Consider the following 23,890-nt stretch of genomic DNA (forward strand, 5'->3'; position numbering starts at 1 on the left):
TTTCAGGTGCATTTTTCTGTTGAGAAAAGGACATTTATTACAGCATCTCCAATCTGACCTCACTTGCTAAGAAATTACATATTGAAGTCAGCTGCACAAAAACTCAAAGTGACCTTTTGACTCAAAATGCTTTGTCTTAAACAAGAAACTTCTAATACCCCACTGTTGACTTGTAGATGAATCCTCAAACCACTGATTTGATATGCTACTTACATAGAACAAGTTCACACAAAGTCAGTCACCTGTCAATTATATTCAATGCACATAGTAACATGGTGAATTGTGTCTGAGAAAAATCAGATATTGTTTAGGTAGTTCAGGACAAAATTTAGTTTTCATATGCTTATATTCAACATGATGTAGCACCACAACTGTGCGCCTATTTAATAAAAGAGGCATCGCTGCCCCATAGATGGTAAATTTTAACTTTTAAAAAAATTACACCATGTTATTACACATAACAAGAGAATCATATGAATGTTGGTATTTTTAAGCAGATATCCACCATGGAAGTCCAGGTAGTAGTAGAGAGTTCTGAGATGGATTAAAGACAGCAAAGAGGATATGTGGAGCACATAGAGTTCTCAGGGACAGTATTGGAAGCCAAAATACAACCGCAGTTCAGCACACTAGCAAATAAAAAGTAGAATGTAAGGCAGTCTAGTTTCACTGTCCAGACCCAGTGAAAGTCCAAATGTCATCTAGCAAAGGAATATTTGCTTTTGAAATTCCAGGTTGAGAGAGAATTGGATTTTTAAGCATGAAAATGGGCAGTGGCCTGAAACACATCTCAGGAATGCTCTCCTCTCACCTCCCAGGAAGGGTGCATGCGATAAGTGATCCACTCTATAAGCGAAAATCTATCAGACAAAATTGTTTGCTCTAGATGTTAGAGGCACTGTTAAGGTTAAAAAAAAAAATCTGACTGACAAAGCAGTTTATGTTGCCAGTTCAACGTCTGTATTTTTTTTTTTTTTTTGAGAGAGAGATCTCTTCCTCATTTTACTCTCCTTCTGATCTAACCCGGTGGTTTAGTCCCGATTATGTGACTTCACAATCTGTTGCTTTGAAAGGGTGAATTTGACACAAGAAATCAACTCTTTTAACATCAATACTGGATCAAATTAAATAAGAGCTATGAAGAGGAAAACCTTTCGCCTTGAATTCTTCTCTACCAGATGTGAAACGTGCCACATGGCGCTCGCAGAGCAGCGATGAGCAGCTTGCAACACATCAGGGTTCCATGTGTGGCCCGCAAGACATTTTGATTCCTGTTGCCTGCGCTCAGGGTTGCCAGATTCTGCTGGTTTGCATCCACGTAATAATACTGGTAGGAAAAAACTAAAAAAGTGACATGTATGTAAAGCCAGGGTACGGGAAGTGAGGTGCGGGCTGATGGCGCATACTGCTGACTGTGAGAGCCGTTGCTGCCTCTGCACCAATCACTGGACTTGATAGCAAAAGATGAACATGTGTTTTATGTGCCTCATGCTGTACAAATATTGCAGTGGTATTGTGAGACAGCAAGTTTCAGGGTTTGGTGTATCTGCATCAAGTGATCTGCAACAAGCGCTGAGTGGTGTTTAGGCACAGTTATCCTGTAGTTAAGGGACTTTTGCCTTATATAATTGCTATCACACAACAGTGATCGTTCAAAAACAAGGGCTCAGAATTCTAATTCAATATCCCATAGTGCACTGCTCCAGCGTATGCATATTGGCATTTTCCTGCCTGCACTTTACAGGAGCTCTACTGCAAGGCAATGGAATTCCAGAATTTGAGGGGAGGCATCAAACTACATTCCCAGGAGCGCTCTCTTTCAATCCCATTGTCCGTCTGGGCTTGGCAAACCAATGCCACTTTCAAAGTGCTGCCAGGCAGCATGGAAGAAACGTTAGCAAGCCCTGTGGTCCATCGGGTGACTAATAAAAACAGACAGCCCCAAGCATGTGTCCAGCCGTACAATGACTTCAGCAGCAATCCACCTGAAAACCAGGTGATTTATCCAGGAAACACTTTTAAGTCTTTTCTAGAAGCACCTGGGGACGCCAGTTTTGGACTGGACGACTAGCACTGACTAGAGCAACGCAATAGTGCTGTATCCCTGGGATGACTGGCAGTGCTGGCAGAATTTTGGGATGTCAAAAGCCACTGTGCAGAGCTCATGCCTGGCCTACAGTGACAGGACACCCACATGCAAGATGCCCTTAGTGTGGAGAAGCATCCAGACAACACAATCTGGAAGCTGCCTCCCCCCCAATGCTACTGATCAGTAACTAATACGTTTGGTGTTGGAAATCCACCCCGGGCTGTGGTCGCCAAGGCGTGTGCAGCTATCAAGAGAGTACTAGGCAAGGCATGGGGGGGGGGGGGGAAATGGTTTTGTACCGTTGGGAATTCCCATATTGCACGGGGGCTATTGATGGGATCCAGGGTCTATTCTTTACATTGTCACTAGGCCATGGAGTTCAAAATTATTTCATCCTGGGGCTGCAAGGCTGGGCTGATTACCAATATTCATGCAAGGTGGTCTGGGAATGTCCTTGATGCCAGGACAGTGATGGGCCACTCCACTCCCCCGTATGCCTCTTGCACACCAGGGCACTGGATCCCGGCCCTTCCTACTCCTTCCCACTCCCCCCAGCACTTCTGGAGCACATGAATTGCCAGATTTGCGCTCTGTGTCCGCTTCTCCTCCTCCCTCCCAGAGCTGGCTCACTGCAAATCAGCTGTTCACAGCCTTCCAGCTCTGTGAAGGAGGGGGGAATAGGGATGGAGTGTGAATCGGGAGATTCAGGTGCTCCAGAAGTGCTGGGAGGGAGGGGGGGAGGAGTAGGGTGCCCCAGTGCACGAGAGGCACACAGGAGAGGGGGTAGACAGGGGAGCCACTGGACTGCACGTGGAACCAGTGGGCTGCGGGCTACTGTGGCCCACTGATGTGAAGGAGGGAGGCCCATCCACCACTCCTGTGCTGGGATCTTTCGAAAGCCAAGAGTTTTCTCCGTTGGAGAGGGGAGGGGGAAAATCAAACTTTTGCTTCAAAACTCTTTGTGGACATGGGGGCAGTGCCACTTCCCAGTCATTTGGGGAGAGCCTGCTTACCACCCTCGGCTTCCCTGATGGGGAAAGCCGTTTATCAGGCCACTGGCTGGGAGAAAGAGAAGCTCCAGAATAACAGTGGAACGTGCATTCAGGAAATGGAAAGGTAGATGAAGGAGCCGGATGTGGAGGCGGATGAGAAATCCCCTCTTAGGACAGCTAATTTGCTGCTGTTTTAGACAGCTTTTACAAGAGCAAGGGGCTAGCCTTATAGATGTTGGGAGGTTTGCTGAACGTTTAGTCCAGCTAGAGAAGATGCCTCTGGACCATGTCACAGCTATTCTGGGACACTGTGTCTGGCATACGCTGCACTCCAACTTTGAGGCTGGGGGTCACTTGGAGAAAATTTTGTTTAAGGTTTAAGTCAGGATTACCACACGCATATCAGCATGCACAGCTCGGTAATGCTACAAGTGGTGATTCCATTATTCTTTATGGAGGGGAGGGGGTTAACAGTAGATGGATCTTACTCTAGCATATGTGAAGATGCAATGGGGGTAGCAGTTTGCACAAGTTGTTGTAAATGCACAACCTGGACTACAAAAACATTCTGAATGTGTTTTTAACACACACGCACGCGCGCCGATGTAAATGTTTAGATCAGTAAAAAATAGTCACCTACATACCAGTGTACAAAGAGTAAAAGAAAAGCTCCACTGTTCAAAAGTTCTATTAGCCTCATTTAGTACAGACACTCTAATTGACAAGATTTTTTCCTTCTCTTTCCCTCCCCATCCCCTCTCTGTCTCTATTTATTTGTACTCTGAACCCTTTAACTCCAGGCATCTGAAGAAGTGGGTTGTGCCCACAAAAGCTCATGATACCATCGCCACATTTTGTTACTCTTGAAGGGACTGCTGGACTGTTTCGTTGTTTAAGTTTTATCACAGTTCAAGAGGAGCATGCAGACAGGTTTCTGCTTTTAAAGGTGCACACATACGGTACGTCTAGACTACATGCTTCTTTTGAAAGAGATCGTCTAGACAGCCACAACTGGATGCTCTCTTTCGGAACTGGATGCACAATCTGGATGCTCTCTTCCGAAAAAGCTCTGTTTGGGGTCAAGAACGCCTTTTTTTGAAAGAGCGCTTTCGAAAAAAGGTGTTCTCCTCGTAAAATGAGGTTTACCACTGTCGAAGAAAATGCCACGTTCTTTTGAATTAATTTCAAAAGTATGTGATGGCAGTCTAGATGCAGGTGAAGTTTTTTCAAAAAAAAAAAAAATCCTGTAATCTAGACATAGCCGTGGGCTGCTCAGCACAGTCCTGTGTACCTTGGACACAAGAGGGCACTCCCTTGTGGCTATCTCCTATCCTCAACCAGTTTCTTTGGGGTCCCATGGCACACGATGCCTGGTGAAGTACCTGTTTCTGAGCACTGCTGCAGTGAACGGTGTGATCCAGAAAGGACAGGCCTCCAAGGCAGAAGGGACCGCAGGGGAGACAGAGCCTGTGAAGCAATCCTTGACCAGAAAGAGCTACCATATTTTCCAGGAGGGTTGTTTGCCTTTCCATCCCCAGCAGCTGTGAGAACCAAGCACTTTCCTTCTCTGCCGTGCTCCAGGAATGCTTCCCTCCACTTCTGTCTTTTTACCCTCTCTTGGGGTGCACCTCAGAGTTCTTTGAGCATGTTCTTTCCTCTTTCTCCTACAGAGATTCAACTGTTGTTCCCTTAATGTTAGCACCCCATCCCCTTGGCTGCTACAAGGTACCAGCTGCTCGGGGAAGGTGGGGCAGGAGAGAGGGGAGAGGAAAAGAAAAAGAACTAGCGACTGTCTAAATGGAAGTCTCCACGGCAGCAGAGATAAAATGCTACTTTCTCCTTGATTTTGGAATTCTGTTCCCACAGCTCTTCCCAGGCTTGGGTGAGCCTGAAGATGGGAAAGACTTTTCACAATCATCTTTGTTTACATAGAAGCCCAGGGCCGGTGGTGGGTGGTCGTTCTGCTAACTTGGGCAACGGGATAACAAATTAAGGTAGACGCTGTCGGTGACAGGAATAGGGGCTATCGAAAGAGGGTGCAGGAATGCTGTCCTTCCTTTGGAGGACCCGTCTGTTCAAAAGGCAAAGGGTTACGATCAAAGAGCCAAGGGGCATACAGAAAACTAGGCTTCCTCCCTGGAGTTACAGTGCCTTATGGGTTCTCTCTCAAAATGTGTCTGTGTCCCATGCCTGACTTTTCTACTGTAGCTCCCAATCCCCCACACCGACCGAAAACAGGGCACTCATGAAAACATACACCAAAGCAATGCTCTGTGCTTTCTATTTTCTGCCACTGTGGCTACAGTAGAAGTATCTTTATTTAAAACCTCGCGGTTAAACCACACCATGCAGCTGGGTAGGCGGGAGTGAAAGGCCAAAAGGTAACACCAGGGGAGGGGGTTAGTTATGACAAAGCAAGCTCAAGCTATGAGATCTCTCAAGAGAGAGATCTTGGAGTCACTGTGGACAGTTCTCTCAAACCATCCACTCGGTGCAGCAGCAGGCAAAAAAGCAAACAGAATGAAAAAGGGGACAGAGAACAAGACAGAGAATATCTTACTGCCTCTATAAAACCATGGGATGCCCACATCTTGAATACTGCGTACGGATATGGTCGCCTCATCTCAAAAAAGATATATTGGCATTAGAAAAGGTTCAGAAAAAGGCAACAAAACTGATGAGGGGTTTGGAACGGGTCCCATATGAAGAGAAATTAAACAGACAGACTTTTCAGCTTAGAAAAGAGGAGACTAAGGGGGGAGATATGATAGAGATCTAATAAAATCACGAGTGGTGTGGAAAAAGTGAATAAGGAAAAGTTATTTACTTATTCACACAATATAAGAACTAGGGGTCACCACATGAAATTAACAGGTAGCAGGTTTAAAAGAAACAAAAGGAAGTTTTTCATCACTCAGCACAGTCAACTTGTAGAACTCCTTGCCAGAGGATGTGGTGTAGACTAGGGTTTTAACAGGGTTTAAAAAAAGAGCTAGACAGATTCATAGAGGTTAGGTCCATCAATGGCTATTAGCCAGGATGGGTAGGCATGGTGTTCCTAGCCTCTGTCTGGAAATGGATGACAGAAGAAGGATCATATGAGGATTCCCTGTTGTGATCCCTCCCTCTGGGGCATTTGGTATTGACCACTATTGGCAGACAGGACACTGGGCTAGATGGACCTTTGGTCTGACCCAGTCTGGCTGTTCTTATGTGCATCAGCAGAAAAAGGTTGTAGAACGTATACACTCTCCAGCACTGACAGCCCCATGAGCAATGGGTAGAGGTCAAAAGCCCAGATGATACAAGAGAAATCCTATACAAACATGGTGGGGGGTGAAAATGCAAGAAGAGGAGAAAAGACAGACCGATTTGACAACACCTAAGTACAGCTGTAGTGTAAGAGATTGTGCAATACTTACCGCTAGTCATCCCTTCCCCAGCTCAGGTATGTTCCTGTGACCGAGATGGATCTTTTGACTGAACTCGCCAGGTCTCTGAGACAGCGTTTCCCAACTAGGGCTTGTACACACTAGCGTGTGTTTTGATAAACTGTAGCCCCGGGGGGGGGGGGGGGGGGGGTGAAAAAGCCACCCCCGAGTCACACAAGCGGTCAGTTGGAGACGCTCTCCCGCCAATGTCGCTACTGCCGGTCAGAGAGGTGGAGGAATTGTGCTGACAGCAGAGAGCTCTCCGGGACCACTGCGCTGCTGTAAGGATTCTGGTGTAGACGTGGGCCTTTGATCTGCAAGTCAACGATTTCAGAGAGTTCATCATCCGTCGCTGCACCTTGGTGGATACGGGTAGAAGGTGTCCTCCAACCATGGGACTGGCTGGTGAGATTGTCAGCAAATCCACACGCCTGTTCAATCGAGTCTGGAGACGCAGCGAGCTCTCCCAGACGGCCTATTATCGCGCTTCATACTCTCATAACCCAATCAGAGTTCCTTTCCTTTCCTGTCGCACTGGCTTCGGGCCCAGGTATACCTCCCCCTCTTGCCTTTGTTTGGACAGCTGCTTGCATATCTGTGCATTTCGGCGGCTGGAACGCCGAGGGACCTGTACGTGCTCCTCTCCCCACACGCCATGAAGCCTTTGACCCCAGCTGGGGGCCACACTGCAGTACGAGTCCGGACTGATCAGCACTAAGGAAATACAGCAGCTTTGTGACGGCCTTGAAAGCTAGAGCGAGCGGCAAACCACGGCACCTGCACCAGAATTTCAACAGGGAGGCGGCTCCCCGCGAGGATGACCCCAGACCTAGTTAGATAGGCCATAGCCAGCAAAGCTTGTGGGATCCCAGCTGGAGGACCCGACAGAGGCACAACAGTTCGGATCGGGTCGGGTCAACTCACATCTCTCAGTAAACCTGCCTTAACATGTATTATTCAAACCACTTGGAAAAAACACACCAGCAGCAAAAAGGTTTGACTGTGGAATGCCCTTTCACACAAAAGAATGCAAGTTAACCTGCAGCAAATTGCAGGAGAGGAGGTTCCTTACTCAAGAGTTTAGGGAGAGTTTTCCTGGGACACGAAGGGAGATCCCTGACCAGGCTGTCCCCAAATTCATTACATGGAAGACAGACTCCCCTTAGCTGGACTGCATTGCTGCTGGAGGGATGTGGCCACCACCTGACCAAGGGTCCAGAAGGACCTCAGCTCTCCTCCTCCAGCAGCTGTAGGCCCCTCCTCTCTCTACACCTCCACTCTAAAGGGGGGGCGGAGAACTCTCAGAGAACAATGGTTATTAGGTAGGGGAAAGGGAAGGAAGAAAACTGGGGCCCCAGTGCATGTTTCACAGGAAGGGACAGACATCAGAACACAACAGCTAAGGGCCTCTTCATTTTTCTCTAGCTCTGAAAGGCATTTTAGGCATCAGCTGCTCCCCTGCCCAAAATCCACAGTGGGCCCCCTTCCTCAGACGTGTCTCTTGTCTGCTTTAAAAGGGGAAAGGGAAGCAGAGAGAGGAGGAGCTGCCAAAGCTTGGGGAAGCCAAATCAGCCAGAATGCAGAAAGTGCACCAAAGCGTGGATGCTCAAGAGCTCTGGTTTACCTCCTAGCAATGTTCCCTCTGATTTTTTCCATCCGTGTGTGGAATAAGTTTTGTTAAGTACACCAAGGCATGTGCAAATGTGCACCAACAACAGAAACAAACCTAGCGGTGGGCACTCTGCTGATCAGCTGGGCAGCATTTGACTCTCTCCCGGGTGTCTGCCCAAGCGCTTGGCTTATAAGGAACCCCGCCCACTAGGCATGATATTTGATTACTGCTTAGTATTCAAAATGAACATGTATTGTTGCTCAAAAAAATTAGCCTCTACAAATCCTGTTACAGTATTTGACCATGAGCCACTGTTGCAATGAGTTCCCCAGGACGAGTACAGTCCTGACTATGCTGTTCTCTTTTTAAACCCACAATGGACTTCAAGGCTTTAGAGTAATATTTCTTAACCACTAGTTCACAAACCAGCATTGGTCCCCAAGATCGCCCTGACTCAGTTTAGGAAGGCAGCAAGCCAGTCCCTGTTATCAAAAAAGATGGAAAACACTGCATTAGAGCATTGGTGAGGTATGAAGCTTATCTTTAATCCTGCGCTACCCCTTCTTCCATTACATTTCTTTCTAAGCAGCACTAAAGCAACAGCAGAGGTGCGCTCTCACAGAAGCTCTGGGTTTTGTCCTAGATGTATTATCATCCGATCATTAAAAGATACCCCCGTATGTTGTGCAAGTATACTGGTGTTAAATCCCACGTTTTTGCCAAATTCTAACCTATTTACATTCCACCTCCCTGATTTCCCACAACACTTCAGATGGACAAAACAGTCCTTCCAATTCCAGTGCTAAGCTGTTGTGCAATTTTAAAAGCGCCTCTGCTTTCCTCCTCAGAGATATCTGCATCAATTCCTGTGTATGGAGTATAATATACTGTACTAGTAAGGTGGATTTTTCAAAGCACCTAAACTGCACTGAAAAAAAAAAAAAAAAAAGAGAGACTTGTGACCTGTGGCCTCATGTCCTGGGGCCAAAACAGCAAACCTACCAATTAGGTGCTTTTGAAAATTCCTCCCGCAGACAGTAAATGGCTTTAGTGTCCCTTCTTCAAAAAGGTAACCCTAAATTACTGTACAGAATAGAAACCTGAGCATTGTCTCACTGACGAAGACACTACTCATAACCAAGGTCCCCAGGATCCTTGACGGCAGTGAAGTAGGACATTCATTTTCTAAATACACTTCTACCGATATTACTTTCCAGGTTCCAAGTCCTAAACACTTCACAGAGAAAACATTTTTTATGAATACAAATGTATCCAAGTTTCACAGGGACTCAGAGCCAATTAATGTCTTGGGTTCCCATTTTCTAAAACATGTGTGACTGGAGTACACAATAGGAAGAGTTTTGTTTCAAGACATTCCATTGCATTATGGATATTGAAGTCTCCATTACATATTTTGCTCCTGCAAAGTGTATCTGCTTTGTTACAGGCCAACGAACACAGGTGAGTTTGAGCTGTGATTTGTTAAGATTTCAAGGCTGTGTTCCCTCAGTTGATTAGCAATCACCACACAAGCCTCTATCAGCCCAAAGCTATGTGGCAACAGAGATGAGATAAGGCAGGAAAGAGCAACCCCACACATAACTAGCCTCTTACCTCCTCCAATCTAAAAAACTTATTTTTTGTGAGGCATTTTTCAAGATTCAGCACGCGCACGGTTAAGGAGGGTCTCCCCTTCAGTCATTCCATTAGGTGAAAGCTGCCCACAGTGTTTTCAAGTGTAGAGAATGATGGGAAGGAAAACAGTTTTGGATTGCACCAGTGACTCGCATTCACCCTGGTGAGACAGGCAAGTAAATTCATTTCACAAATAGAGAAAATAGTCACCAGAGGTTAAAGGACTTGCCTCAAGACATGGAACGAGTCTGTGGTGAAGGCAGGATTAGAACCCAGAACTAGGGATGCAATAGTGTAGTCGATTAACTGATAAGCAAAAGCTTACATGTTAATGCTACAGACCAGTGTTTCTCAACCATTAGTATGAGTATCCACAGGGGTACTCGAGAGGAGTCTGGGGGGGTACGTCAACACAACTGAAATTTGGAGAAAACTGAATGTTTTCCAGCGCTTTATTATTTGTGTACTTTTTACACCCCAAAGTTTTATTGCCTGCCCGGCTACAGTTAAGTTGTTTAAACAACTGTTTTGCAATGGTAGAAAAGAATGCTGTGTGCCTGAAAACTGTAGGTCCTGGGGGTACTTATAATTTACTCTTTAAAGGGGTACTTTATTAAAAAGGTTGAGAAACACTGCTATAGACTACATGCATCTCCCTTCCCCCACCCTTGCGAGTAAATTTTTTAGCTCAGGCCGAGTCACGGACCTACCCTTGCTGCATTTAAAGTGTATTAGGAGCCAGGCAGGCAGGCAGCCCAGCTCAGTTCTGGCTCATGCCAGGTGCAAGAGCTCAGACACCCCCTTAGAAAGGGGCTGCTGCCTCTATCAGACACAGCAGCACTGAGTGACAGGCAGCCGGTCCACAAGGGGAACTAGCTTCCTTCATGGACCAACTCCTGCTAGCACCCTGCGTTGCTGCCTCTGATACAGTGGCTTCCAGCCCCGCCCCCGATGACTATAGAATAGTCAAGTAACTGATAAAAATTCATGAGGTTACTCGACTATTAAATTAACCGATATTTAACATCCCTACCCAGAACGCCTGATGTCTAGTCTCTTGGCCTACCTACATTCCGCCAGCTAGAGCAAAGACCAGACTACGAGGACAGGCTATGCTTTTGCTTTTCTGACAACACACTCACAGGAGATGCAAGAAAATTCTAGAGGAGACTAACAGGAAAGATCAAGATCTTGGGCTGATGAAGTAGGTGGAAGAATAAGAAATTAAGAAAATAAGCTAAGCGCTTACTATACTTTTGACACCGCCACTTGAAACCGACTTAGGCTAGGTCTGGTTGCCAAACCTTCCCAGTGTAAAGTGCTGTCAACACGCAAAAGTCGCCAGGTGAAAACCGAACAAACTTGTCTTTCTCCCTCCTTTTGTTGACATTTCATGGCCACATTGTCAGCATAAAGCAATGTGGGTAAATATCCCACAGTACCTGGTGTCACCTTTGGTCGCTAAGCATGGTGGAAATGAGTAATGTAGCGTTGTGCTTTTTTGGAACGTGGTAAACGTCCTGTCCGCCACCTCTGCTTCCCAGCCCTCCGTGGGAAGCTGGCTTACTTTCATGCCACTTGAATGACAATCCTTGCTGAGAACTCCAGCATCTGCTGAGAGAAATCATGGATCCCACAGTGGGGAAAAGGACACCACCAAATTGGCTTTGAATTGGGCCATCACAGATCAACAGTGCTCTGTAGTCTGTCGCTTTTGGGCAAGGGAACCCAAAACCAAGTAGTGGGATCCCATGGTCATGCCGGTATGAGTTGAAGAGCTGTGGCTACGGAACTATAGGATGCGTAAAGCAACTTTCCTGGAGCCATGTGCCAAACTGGCCCCTGAACTACAGTATAAGGACACCCAAATGAGAGTGACTCGCTCGGCAGAGAAGTATGTGGCCATTGCTGTGTGGAAGCTGGTGACGCCCACTTGCTACCGTTCAGTTGCAAATCAGTTGGGATGTCTACCATCAGCGCAGCACTTATGCAAGTGTGCCGGACAATGTATTGCGCCTAGGACTGTGACTCTGGGAAGTGCGGATGATACAGTTGCTGGCTTTCCAAACTGTGGCGGGGCAATCGATGGCATGCACGTTCACACTGTAGCGCCACCCTGCCTTGCCTCGGAGTACATCAGGCGTAAGGGGCACCTCTCCATGGTGCACCAGGCGCTTGTGGATCACTGTGGGCGTTTCACAGCCACAAACAGTGGGTGGCCTGGAAAGGTGCATGATGTAGCCTTCATCTATGCAAATGCCTTAGAGATCCTAGAGTATGCAGCTTACCCCTGGATCCTGAAGCCTTACGCAGGGCACCTAGACAGCACTAAAAAGCAGTTCAACAACAGGCTAAGCGGATGCCACACGGCTGTTGAATGTGCCTTTGGGAGATTGAAAGCTAGATAGGGGGGTCTCTATGGCAGGCTGGAGGATCTTATCCCTCAGGTGGTGGGTACTAGTGATGTTAACAGATAACTGGTTAACCAGTATCACCCTTAACCACCATCCACAGAGGGCCGAAAACAGCAGCCCTGGAAGCTGCAGTCCGCCCACACCCCATTAATGTTTAACCAGTTACATGGGATTTTACATGCCTAGTAGCCACATGCTGTCATAATTTGCGAGTGTAAGAGTGAAACGTTTGGCCATGGGTGGAACAACGGGTCAGTGCCCGAATGCAGTTTCAACAGCCAGACACTCGTGCAGTCAGAAGAGCCATCAATATCAGGGAGGCTCGAAGGAACCAATTTAACAGTATGGGGCGCTGACTTTTCTGTGGGGGAGAGGGGAAAAGGGTTGCTTCCCTGCCTCATCCCACTGCTCATCCCGAGTGACACATTCCCATGAAATCCAAGGGATATTTCAGGCTTCCACCAGGGTCAGAGACACTGGTGTGGGTTGTATTGTAACAATATGGCTTTTCTGTAGCCATGTTGGAAGGCCTGTGCTAGGCCTGAACCAAAGCCACCTTCGCAGACAGACTGAAGAGCAGCAGCCATTAAATGTAAGGCCTGGAGTCACATTCCATCTATGTTGTATTCAAAAGTGTCACACCACGCTATGAGGAGGGGGCTTTGTCCTCAAAGCTCCCCCACTGTCACCAGATAAAGAAACAGATCTCAAGATGGGTAAAGAAAATGTAAGTCACACCATTCTGTCTGGCAAGAAACTGCTTATCCATAGAGAATGTTGTGCAATCCTCATTCTATGATCACTGTCATTACACTTTCCTATTCTTTGTCTGTGTGATCGCTGTCTGGTTTGTAACTGTTTCTGTCTGTTGTATAATTAATTTTGCTAGGTGTAAATCAGTTAAGATGGTGGGGTATGATTGGTTAAGTAATTTTGTTATGATTGGTTAGTAAAATTATAAGGTATAGCTAAGCAAGACTCAGGGTTCATTATATAAACTGGGGTACAAGAAGGAGAGCAAAAAGAAGATCGGAAGTAACAAGCAGAAAGAAGGAAGCAAAAGGCTGGAAGAAGACCAAAGGGAGACAAGGAATCCTGAGAAAAAGAACTCACCTCCAAGACCCAGCCTAAGATAAGAGCTGTCAGGACTCTCCTGCACAACCATGACGTGCAGCAGCTAAGATCGAGAAAGACTGACCTTGCCTGGCCAACAGGGAAGCCTGCCTACCTTTATCAGGATTGGTGAGCATGACACTGTGTGCTTAGCATGTGCATTCTGCTTGTTTGGGAATTGTCAATACACAGAGGAGAAGGATATTACTGCATGAGGCTCTTTCAGTGGCTAAAGATCCTGCAAAACCCGCAGGAAGTTACACCCTGAGCCCTAGGAATTGGGTAAGGGTCGGTGTGTAAATTGAAAGGGTTGCACCTTGAGCCCTAGGAACTGGGTAAAGGTGTGTGTCCCTACAGTGTGGAAGGCTTAGAGAAATTTGTGCAGGTAACAGTATCACACAAAATAAACCCATCACATTTGTCTTTATTGATGTCTTTCAATCAGGATGCTCGGTGGTAAGGGACATTGGGAAGCCTCATAACTGTGTTACCATCCAGCTGTTTAAGCCACAGCTGCTGCAGGTGGGCACGGAAGGGTGGATGCTGTTTAAAGAGTTCTGCATGTGTTGAGGGGGGACCTCTGGTGGTGTTCCCTCTACATCTTGATAAGACACTTGGGCATCTCGTTTTGATCTGCCACATGCCATTTAGGGATGTGAAGGTTTAAGCCAATGAAATGGGATTTTACATCCCTGGTACTATTCATGACAAAGATTGCAACATTTCACTAACACACCCCTCTGAACAAAACTTGTCACTTTTATTGTTACCCTGGAGGTGCACACGGACCTCTCCAGACTCTCTGACCATGGTGAGTTTTCAATGGGAGTAGAAGGGGGGAAAATGAGTGCTGGGCACGGGGCCCCAAGAAAGTACAGGCTAGCTTTGTGCAGCAGCTGCGCTTGGAAACAATTTGTAATAATCCTACACTCGTCCCCAGAATGAGAGTACTCTGGCTGACACATCCCTGCTGACAGTTAACAGGCAAACCCCGGTTCAGCTTCTGCGTGCGAACAGGGGTGCCCCGCTCCTTCTGCGGCCAAACACCGTGCCGCCAGCAGCGCAGTAAGAGGAATGGTTTGGGAGAGTGATGCATCACAGCGGTGGGGAAACGGCAGCCCGGCCGTGGACTCTCCATGAGAAAATTGATCAGTACATCAGGCAACGCTTCCATACCATCTCCCAGCAAGGTTTTATTGATACCTGCGTGTACATAGACTCAGGCAGGGCCTCTTAGTGTCGTGGGCTGCCACGCCTCCCTCCCCCGGCCGTGCTAGAGCAACTTTGCGCTCCACGTGACCAACAACTGGTCCAGCCCTCCCCCTCCTGCAGAACAATGTACCTTCATGCTCCGTGTACAGCTGCGGAGAGTCCTCACCACCACTAGGACCTGAGAACAATGCCTCCCTGCCTGGGGCACAGATTGTCACCGGATTGACCCTAACCCCTTTGTCATCTTCTAGCTCTTCATCAACAATTTCTGTCCCTGGGACAAGCGCTTCTGACTGTGCTATGGGAAGTATTCACACTCCCCTTGGGTGTGGAAATGGGGCCCCTCCCAGAATTGCTTCCAGTTCTTTATAAAGAACGGCATGCTGCGGGTGCAGCACCAGACCAGCTGTTGGCCTTCTGGTAGGCCTGCTGGGAGACCCTATATCTTGGCTCTGCATTGCAGGATGTCTTGCTCACACCCCTTCTCACACAGGGCTCGTGACTGCACATGTCCCAGTTCCTACAGGTCACTCGTAGCTGTGATTGTATCGATTCTTCATCCCACACAGCGATAAGATCCAAAAGCTCTGCATTGCTCCAAGCAGGAGAGTGTTTTTGAGCGATACCCACCCCTGGTAGGGATGTAAAATCCCATTAATTAGTTAACCGATTAAATGGGAGTAGGCAGGGGCTGCTCCAGCCAAGTTGGGGTGCTCTCTGCCCGTGGCGGACCCTGCAAGGCTGGAGCAGCCCCTGTCTGCAGCGGACAGGTGGGCTGGCTCCAGCCCCCACTGGTTAAACATAAAAGGTGATGCTTGTTGGGTAGCCATTCACATCCCTAATCCCTGCTTCCCTGAGAAGACGCCATGAGGACCACTTCACAGGAAATGGATTTTAAAGTTCCCAAGGTTTGCAGGTGGGAGGGGCGCGTTTGTTTACATGGCTGCAGAGCAGCAGAGTTCTAAGTGCTGGCCAGAGTGGGTAACTGGGCTTTGTGGGAAACATGGTTGAGGTCAATAAACTCGACTAAAAACCTACAGTAGCACACACTACGTGCTAGTCGACAAAGGCCAGAGAAGAGAAAAGTCTTGTGCTGAAGTGGAAGTTTTTTGTTGCCAAAACTGGGTGTTTGGCATGCCTTTTGTTGTGTGGAAATGTGGAAGCTCTCTGGGTTGTGTCCCCAAAACTGGGTTTGGGCGCCAAAACTTGCAAGTGTAGCATGGTCTCAGATGAAATGCTAAGTCCTGACACATGGAACGGAATCACTGGTGACAGAACGTCTGCAAAGGCCATTTTATCTAACGTTTAGATCCGAAGTGTCTATGGAAAGATAGTTTAGAGAAAGCATTATATGAATCCAGCCCTCTTCCCACGGGGTTACCTGTGTGCAGACTGCTTTCTGGACGGGCAGTGAGACACCACGCCAGCAATGAAAGGAACTCATGCTATAGATGGAGACGTTTGTCACAATCCTTGGCTCCCATGCAGACACAAAGACATGACTGAGTAGCCAAAAAGCACTAGATGCCTTCCAAACACACAGTGAGACACGGCCCATGCCACTGAAGAGGTTACTACCTAAAGAATTGTGTCTAATCAATCTTCAAACATTTAGCAGCCTGTTACACGACAAGATCCTAGGTATTGCCAGACTGGCTCCGATCCGAGCGCCATCTAGTTCAGTGCCCTATATCTGACAGTGACAGGTATCAGATACTTCTACAGAGGGTGTGAGAACCCTGCATAGCAGATTTGGTATAATCTGCCCCCCCCCACCCTAGTGCTCAGCCTGATCTGTGAGATGAGACCTCTTGGAACAATGGATGGTTCTGGATGACAGGAGCCAAGCTAATGGTGTACCAGTACTATGGGAACAACGTACTGGGGTTGTGCTGGATTCTCCATCACCGGCAATTTTCAACACCAAGACTGGATATTTTTTTAAGAGAAATATTGTAGTTCAAACAGGAATTAATTCAGGGAAGTCCAATGATCTATGACATACTGGAGTTCAGGCTAGATCACAATGGTCTCTTCTGGTCTATTAATCTTAGAGAATGGATTCCATAACTCATTACCATTAATCAGAAGCATTGGAGAGTCATGATAGCCACAGAAGTGTCGAGTCCCTTTTTGAATGTTACTCAATTCCTGGCCTCATCTTTTGGTGACACGCTCCAGTGCTAATTATGCATCGTGTACAAATATGTTATTAATTTTGCATTTTCCACATTCTAATTTCACAGACTATTCCTTATTCTTGTGTTACTGAGACCAGCAGAAGTCCTTGATGTACTTTTAGACCTTCGGTATTTTATATACTTTCACCATTACCCTTCTTATTTCTCTCTGTCGCGTTGTAGGCACATCCCGTTCAGGGGTTGCAGGTCACGTGCGCCAAATAGGGGGTTACGCCTCAAGTGGCTAGAGTAGATACTGCTTTCTTAGGCGCTGTGGCATAGCAACAGGAGTCCTTGAGGCTGCCCTTGCTCTCTGGGCAGCATGGCCTAATGGCTAGAGTCCTGGAGCAGTGTTCACACTAGTGTGGCAATAGTGTAGTCGATTAACCAATTAACTGATAAGCAAAAGCTTACAGGTTAATTCTATAGACTACGCATTTCCCTCCCCGCACCCTTGCCAGAACATTTTTTAGCAGCCCAGCCAGGCCGTGTCTGGGATCTACCCCAGCTGCTGGTCTGCATTTAAAATGTATTAGGAGCCAGCCTGGCTCAGTTCCAGCTCACGCTGGGTCCAGGAGCTCAGACCCCCCCCTTAGACAGGGACTGTTGCCTCCCAGTGCTGCTGCAGGACAGGGTGCCAGGAGGCCTCTATCAGAGGCAGCAGGACAGGGTGCCAGGAGGGAGCTGGTCCATGAAGGGAGCCAGTTCCCCTTGTGGACCAGCTGCCTGTTACTCAGGGCTGCTGCCTCTGATACGTCTGGCCCCGCCCCCAAGGACTATAGAATAGTCGACTCTTAAAAAATTCATGAGGTTACTCGACTACTCAATTAACCGATATTTAACATCCCTAGCTCACACCTTCAACACAGAAGTAGGGCAAGGTAGGGGGATCTGGGCTCACCATTCTCCACGGGGTCCCGATTTAGGGTCCCAAGAAGCCAGTAGTCCATGATTTGACTTGGTTTCCTCTTTTTACTGTTGTATTCGCTGGGTAGCTCCCTATCCTTGGTTCCTGCTCCATTAACTCGTCTGAGGTGTGGGCCTTCTGGCTCACTTTCGTCCCCCACGATCAGCAGAGATTCCACCATCAATCTCAACTGGCTTGGCCTCCATAGTCTGTGGCTCCAGCAACCTCCTGGCAGGAGCCCACAACGTGCCTCTGCTCTCCCTGTCAGCCAGCCCAACTGAGCTGGGCCACTCCCTTTTATATCCTGTCACCACGCAGAGCATGCCCATCATGGTGAGTGGGCAGAGCCTCTTTGGCCCGCAGCATGCAGTTTACCTCCGCTGGACCACTGGGGGCGGTTTCCACCCCGTCAGTCACCTTTCTAAAACAAACAACCTCGTCTTTTCAGTCTCTCTTCACACCAGTTGTCTACATCCTGGACTGTTCTTGTCACCCTTCTCTGAACCCCACCTAAATCTGAGAGCACCTTTTTGAGAGCAGTAATCTGTACTGTACACAATATTCCAGGTTAGATAGTGCTGATCGAGAAAGACGTGCTAATAGGCTTCATACCATTCCTTATACATCTTAACGTCTTGCTTGCTTTCCTGACTACAGCTGCACACTGAGCAAAGGTTTTCACAGAGCTGTCTGCAATGATTCCCCGCTCCCTTTCCTGTAGAGATTCTGTTAATTTAAAACTCCGAGGGAGACAAGTAGTTAAATGTTTTCCTCCAAAGTTCATTACCTTGCATTTATCAACACTGAGCTTCACTTGCTATTCTGTTACCCGTTCACCTCGCTCTCTCCGAGTTCCCCACAGTTCTGTCTGGTTCCAACTAGCCCAAGTCATTGTGTCTCATTTGCACCTTTTGCTTTCTTACTACTCATCCTTTCCGGATCGCTAACAAACATAATTAGACAACACTGGATCTGGTATGAAATCAAGAGCCACTCTACTATCCTACATCAGGATGAAAGTTGACTACTTAATCCTACTCTGTTTTCTGTCCAATATAACAAACAGCACAAGGCGAATAATGTCACTTTACATATGTAATACCTCCTGCCACAAAAAGGATCCCAAAATGTCTCTGAGTAAGTTGAAATAAACTATGACATACAAGAAACACTGCAGCCCACTGACACACCTGCCACTCACATTAAACGTAACCCTGGTTTAATAACGCCAAGCAATACTTTACAATAAACATCCAGAGACCACTGTAATGGACTAAAGTGGGATGTTTAGGAAAAGAAGAATTTTGAGCAGAATAAATTTGGGAGGAGATTGTAGGCAAGCCAGATAAATATCCTTTGTTGGAATTTGGCCCAGATAAGACACATATCCAGCAACACTATACCAAGCCGTTGGTTCAGAAGCGACTCGGAGGGAAGAATGCCATCTACTGGATGATGATATTTAGATTCAACTGCTGACCTCACCCAACCCTGTTTGGCTTGTGAGGACAGGATCAAAGAACATGGCATTATGGCTGCCAGCCATAGTTAGTTATAACCAGCCACACTGGCCTTATAAGAAATGTCTGGGTTGTATTTTTAAATGAGTTGGTTTGGTTTGGCTTTGGTTAATTAAAAACCAAGGTTTTTTTCATTGTACTAGATTCTCAGAAAGATAATTATGAGTCCAAGTTAAAAGCAGCCCGAGATACTCCCTTGCCCAGCCCCTCCAAAAAACCACCACCGGGGTTTTAAACAGGATACATTTAACATTTTCAAACCAGATTTTACATTTGCTGCACACAGATCGATCTACTCCTCAGCAAAGGTATCAGTGACAATTGCGTAACACTTGCACAGGATTCTGAGCTTGCAGCCATGTACAAAACAAGAGCTTGAATTGATAGGAACACACGCTACGCACAGGTGGTCAGCCTTTGCAAACAGCTCAATTATGGAGCAACTATCACAGTACAAAGAGTCCTTCGTCCAACTTGCCGAGTTACTTTGAGGTTCCCATTTGGAGAAAGTACAGCATGTACTTGGATCCTCACTGTCTCCCGCCAAAAGCTGCAGAAATCAGTGAGTCAAAACCAACGCCAAAGATCTTGTAGCAGAGGTGCAACACAACCTATGATTATATACACAACAGATTTCATCCTGGAGGCTCTCAATGCACTTTTAAAGATACAGGAATAACTTCACCCATTGAATAAAAGTGTCTAGGCCAACAAAGCTCTTCTTCAGTCTAAAACTATGTCTACACTAGCATTTTTATCAGTATAACTTACATTGCTCATGGGATGTGAAAAAAATACACCCCCAAGTCACATAAGTCACCCCAAGTCATATAAGTTACACCAACAAAAGGCCCTGTGTGGACAGCACCATATCAGCAGGAACCTACCCATATAGCTACCTCCACTTGTCAGGCCTGGCTTAATTATGTCAACAGGAAAGCGCTCTCCCTTCAATAGTACAGATGTGCAGTTGCATGGATACAGCTGTGTCACTATAAGGACTCTACTTTAGATGTGGCTTAAAAAGGCCCTGTGCCTGCCCCGACGTCCATCGGGGAATTACGTAGTTTTTACTTTCCTCTGATACTTCTGCCTAGAGGCAGGTGCTAGATGCAGACTCACCTCAGGTGAAAGGTGGCCTCTGTTTAAAAGCCTGCAGCAATGTTATACAAAAGTTTGGAACATTACGTAGACATGCCAGACTATGATAATGCTTGACAAAGCTCCATAGCTGAAGCTGCATTTTGCACTTAAAGCAGGCATTCAGCCTCCTTATGTACAAAGAGTAAAGGGCATCACCACCAAAATTAGGCCAAGTTCAAAAATCAGTGTTCCAAGACATTTTACAAGTGAATCCATCGCACTGAGAAGATCTGTAAAATATGCCCTTTACGGTCTGTCAGACTATTTTGCCTCAAAATGATCTTAAAAGTAAACAGGCTCTTCATACTTTTCATATTAATTATACTTCACTGAAATTTGTGCACAGGCTACACTTCACAGAATATAGCTGTAATTAAACTAAGAAATCCAAACAAGCACCCACAACGTTTATTCAGCCCTGCAATGGTATGAGACAACAATCACAGAATTATGATTAATCCATTTTAGAGATTATGGATCAAGATCTGACAGAGCTGAATTTCAGAGAGATTTATTCTTTCCACTTTCCTCTTCTGATGTCACTACAGAGGGCAGGTAAAGCACCCAATCAACCTTAACTCCGAATTTCTTGATCTGTAGCAGTCATTATTAAAGATAATTGCAACATTTAAACCCTTAATTTACTAATCCACAATCTCAAATTTAAATTCCAGTTTACTGGACACATCTGAAATTACAAGGAAAGGTCAAGGAGACAGATAAATTAAGCACACTGGAGTCCAGATAGTATAAAGCAATATAATAAGGGTAACTATAGGAATTTGTTGGGTAAAGACTACCAGCAGCCTGAACTATTATTACTCTAAAAAGCAGAACTTCCTGCAACAGAGCATGCTCTCGAGAACATGCATTTGGTACAGGCTCATCATTAAGCGCTGCATCTACTGAATTACACAATACATTCTCTGCAATAGCTCAAAACATTCGTTTGGTCTCCCAGTCCAGGTGCTGCCCCATGCCAGCTTCACACAATCTCTTTGTAAGATTGGAAGGAATCAGACATGACATGGATGCAGATGTACATGAATAAAATGTTGTCGTAACTTTTATTTTCAAGATTTCACGTTTCTGATGACAACTCATCATAGACAGTGGAATTACATAGGTGTTTGAGAATGCAGAGGTAACCTAAGATCTAAAATAAGCAACATAAGCAAATTTTATATATAGAAACAAAAACTATACAAAGGAAACTTGCAAAATATCTTCTTGCCTCTATCTGGTCTCCATCAGAAATACATACTATCAAGAACAATGTTATCTTCACCATGAAATACATTAACTTTTTTAAGCAGTCTATCCATTGTCTCGCTGTCTTCTTTCCGCTACTCCCACCTCTCATATCCACCAAGGTCTATTTTGCTGTTATACTGATTTAAAAGATGAGACCTACAAATTGCTTACACGGGTAATCTAGGAAAAAATGTGCTTGTATTCCAGTTGCCATTTACTCCCTCATCAATCCCCTTTTGTTTGAGGCACCTGTTAACCAGAGACATCTGTTTACTCACTTTATCACATCTTTGTGCATAAGGGAACACGGAGATCCACGATTTTTGAGAAATAATACCTCCCCTTCAATGACACACTGCTGAGATATGTGGTTTCCATGAAGCTAAAATATTTATTTATATTATTTCCTAAAGGAAGGGGCAGAAGTACTATCACTTAGGTCAGTAAAAGCCCAAGTGTAGACATAGCATAGAAAACACAATAGGATACAATTCTTCACTAGCTCCCATAGGAAAGAGCATGAAGATGTAACAGATCTATAGTTTCCTACAGTCACAGAGAGGTGCAGAAGAGACCACTGCCTGCTGTATTTGAAAATTTCAACACTCCAAGCCTGCAGCCTTCATGCCACTCTGCCAAGAATGATTTTTTTAACCACTTTGGCAAATATATAAAATCAGGAGGAGGGTCATCAATGTTGTGGTCACAGTCGGTCAAGAGCGGGTGCGTTGTTTGAGTTTTGAGCTTACCACAAAAATGTTTGGGTGACAGTCTGCGGCCTGGGTTACCCGGGAAGTCAGAACGTAGGATCGTAATAACCTGCTCTGGACTTTAATTCAACTCTCTGTTGAATTAATTTACAGGTCTGGGGCTTGGCTAGTTATTTTTCCCCCCTTTTAAACCAGGGCCCTTCAGACAGACCCCCCCCACACACACACTGAGACTGGCAGGGGATCAAGGGGTGGGACTGGCATAGGGCAAGGGGGAGAGGCAGGAGAAAATGAAAACACAGAGGCAGAAAGAGGGGTGAAAGCTGGGCAGGAAAGGAGGGGTGACCCATGAGGGTCTGCTCCTGCCCCGGGGAGCTGGGCGGGAGGGGGGCACCCCTGGGCCGCGCAGGATGGGAACACCCCCCCAGAAAGGAGGGGAAAGCGGTAACCTGGTTACACCCCTCTCCCAGGGCTGGGGGGGGGCAGAGGCGGGGGGGGCACCGCCCCCCCAAAACACCCCCACTCCCCAAAACACCCCCCACCCCCACAGAGCAGCACCTAGGCCACACCCCGCACCCCCCACTCAGGCCAACCCCCCCCGGCCCGTCCCCCTCCCTCAGAGACCTGCCCCCCCCACCCCATAGCTCCCCGCCCCCCCGGGCTCGCCCCCCAGCCCCTACCTGGGCGGGCTCCACGCTGGCCGGCAGCGCCTGGGGCAGGGCCTGGAAGAGCAGCAGGGCCATGGCGCCGAGCAACCCGCTCTCCATCCCCCCCGCCCCCCGCCTGCCTAACCCTGCCGCGGCCCGGGACGGGACGGGAGGGGAGCAGAGCGGCGCCCCGGCTGCGGCCCCGCCCACCTCGCGCTGCCATTGGGCCGCCCACGCCCCGCTCCGCCCGTCATTGGCTGGCGCCGCTGCCGCTCGTGACAACCCCCCTCCAGGGGCGGGGCGACGGCGGGAGCCGCCATCTGGAGTGCGGCCCCCTGGAAGAGCTTTTTTTTTTTTTTTTTTTTTTTTTTTTCCCCCGGCTCGGCCGCCATCTTGAGAGTGGCGGAAGCACAGGAAAGGGGCGGGAGGAAGTGAGCCCAGGGACATGTCCACCAGCACAGCCATGTGGCCTGCACCATGTGCCCATCCCCCATGGTCCTGTCCCTCCCTCCACTGCTCCCCTGCCCCCTCCGCCCCACTGACTCCTCCCCAGTCGGCGGGACTGCTACCAGCACCCGCTGCCCGCCCTGGCCGCGGAGCCAGGCTGCCCAGCGCCCATCCTGCTAGGGTCGTGAGGCCCTCGTGGCCGGGCCGTTGGGGCTGCTCCGTGTGCTCTTACCCTCTGCTACACAAATTCCACCAGCGCAGACCAGCATGTCGCAATGTGAGGGTCCTGATCCAAAAGGAAGATGCGGGGAAGGGGGGGGTCACAAGGGTTTTTTAGGGGGAGGTAGCAGGATTGCTACCCTTCTGCGCTGCCTTCAGAGCGGGGTGGCCAGAGAGGTGGCTGCTGTTGGCACAAGGCAATAAGAGTGGCCATACCCTGCCATAAAAACAACGAAGAGCCTTGTGGCACCTTAGACTGACACACTGATCTGAGAATGAGCTTTCATGGGAAAAAACCCACTTTGACAGCAGATGATGATGATGATGATGATGATGATGATGCTGCTGCTGGGGGAGCCTCTACG

General features: G+C 47.5%; 1 protein-coding gene across 2 annotated transcripts in view; it reads right to left on the reverse strand.

Annotated features, from left to right (window-relative positions):
* Nucleotides 1-23,097, reverse strand: part of WBP1L (WW domain binding protein 1 like) — a 96,506-nt gene extending 73,409 nt beyond the window's left edge. Inside the window, exon 1 of one of the 2 annotated variants that reach the window (XM_075935566.1) lies at nt 22,893-23,097. In XM_075935566.1, coding sequence (XP_075791681.1) covers nt 22,893-23,082 — 190 coding nt within the window. In that variant the 5' untranslated portion in view covers nt 23,083-23,097. The remainder of the gene's footprint in view (nt 1-22,892) is intronic. The other variant, XM_075935565.1, reaches the window with a different exon arrangement.
* Between the last annotated feature and the right edge of the window lie 793 nt (nt 23,098-23,890).

This window comes from Pelodiscus sinensis, chromosome 8 (genome assembly GCF_049634645.1).
Source record: "Pelodiscus sinensis isolate JC-2024 chromosome 8, ASM4963464v1, whole genome shotgun sequence".
NCBI lineage: Eukaryota > Metazoa > Chordata > Testudines > Trionychidae > Pelodiscus > Pelodiscus sinensis.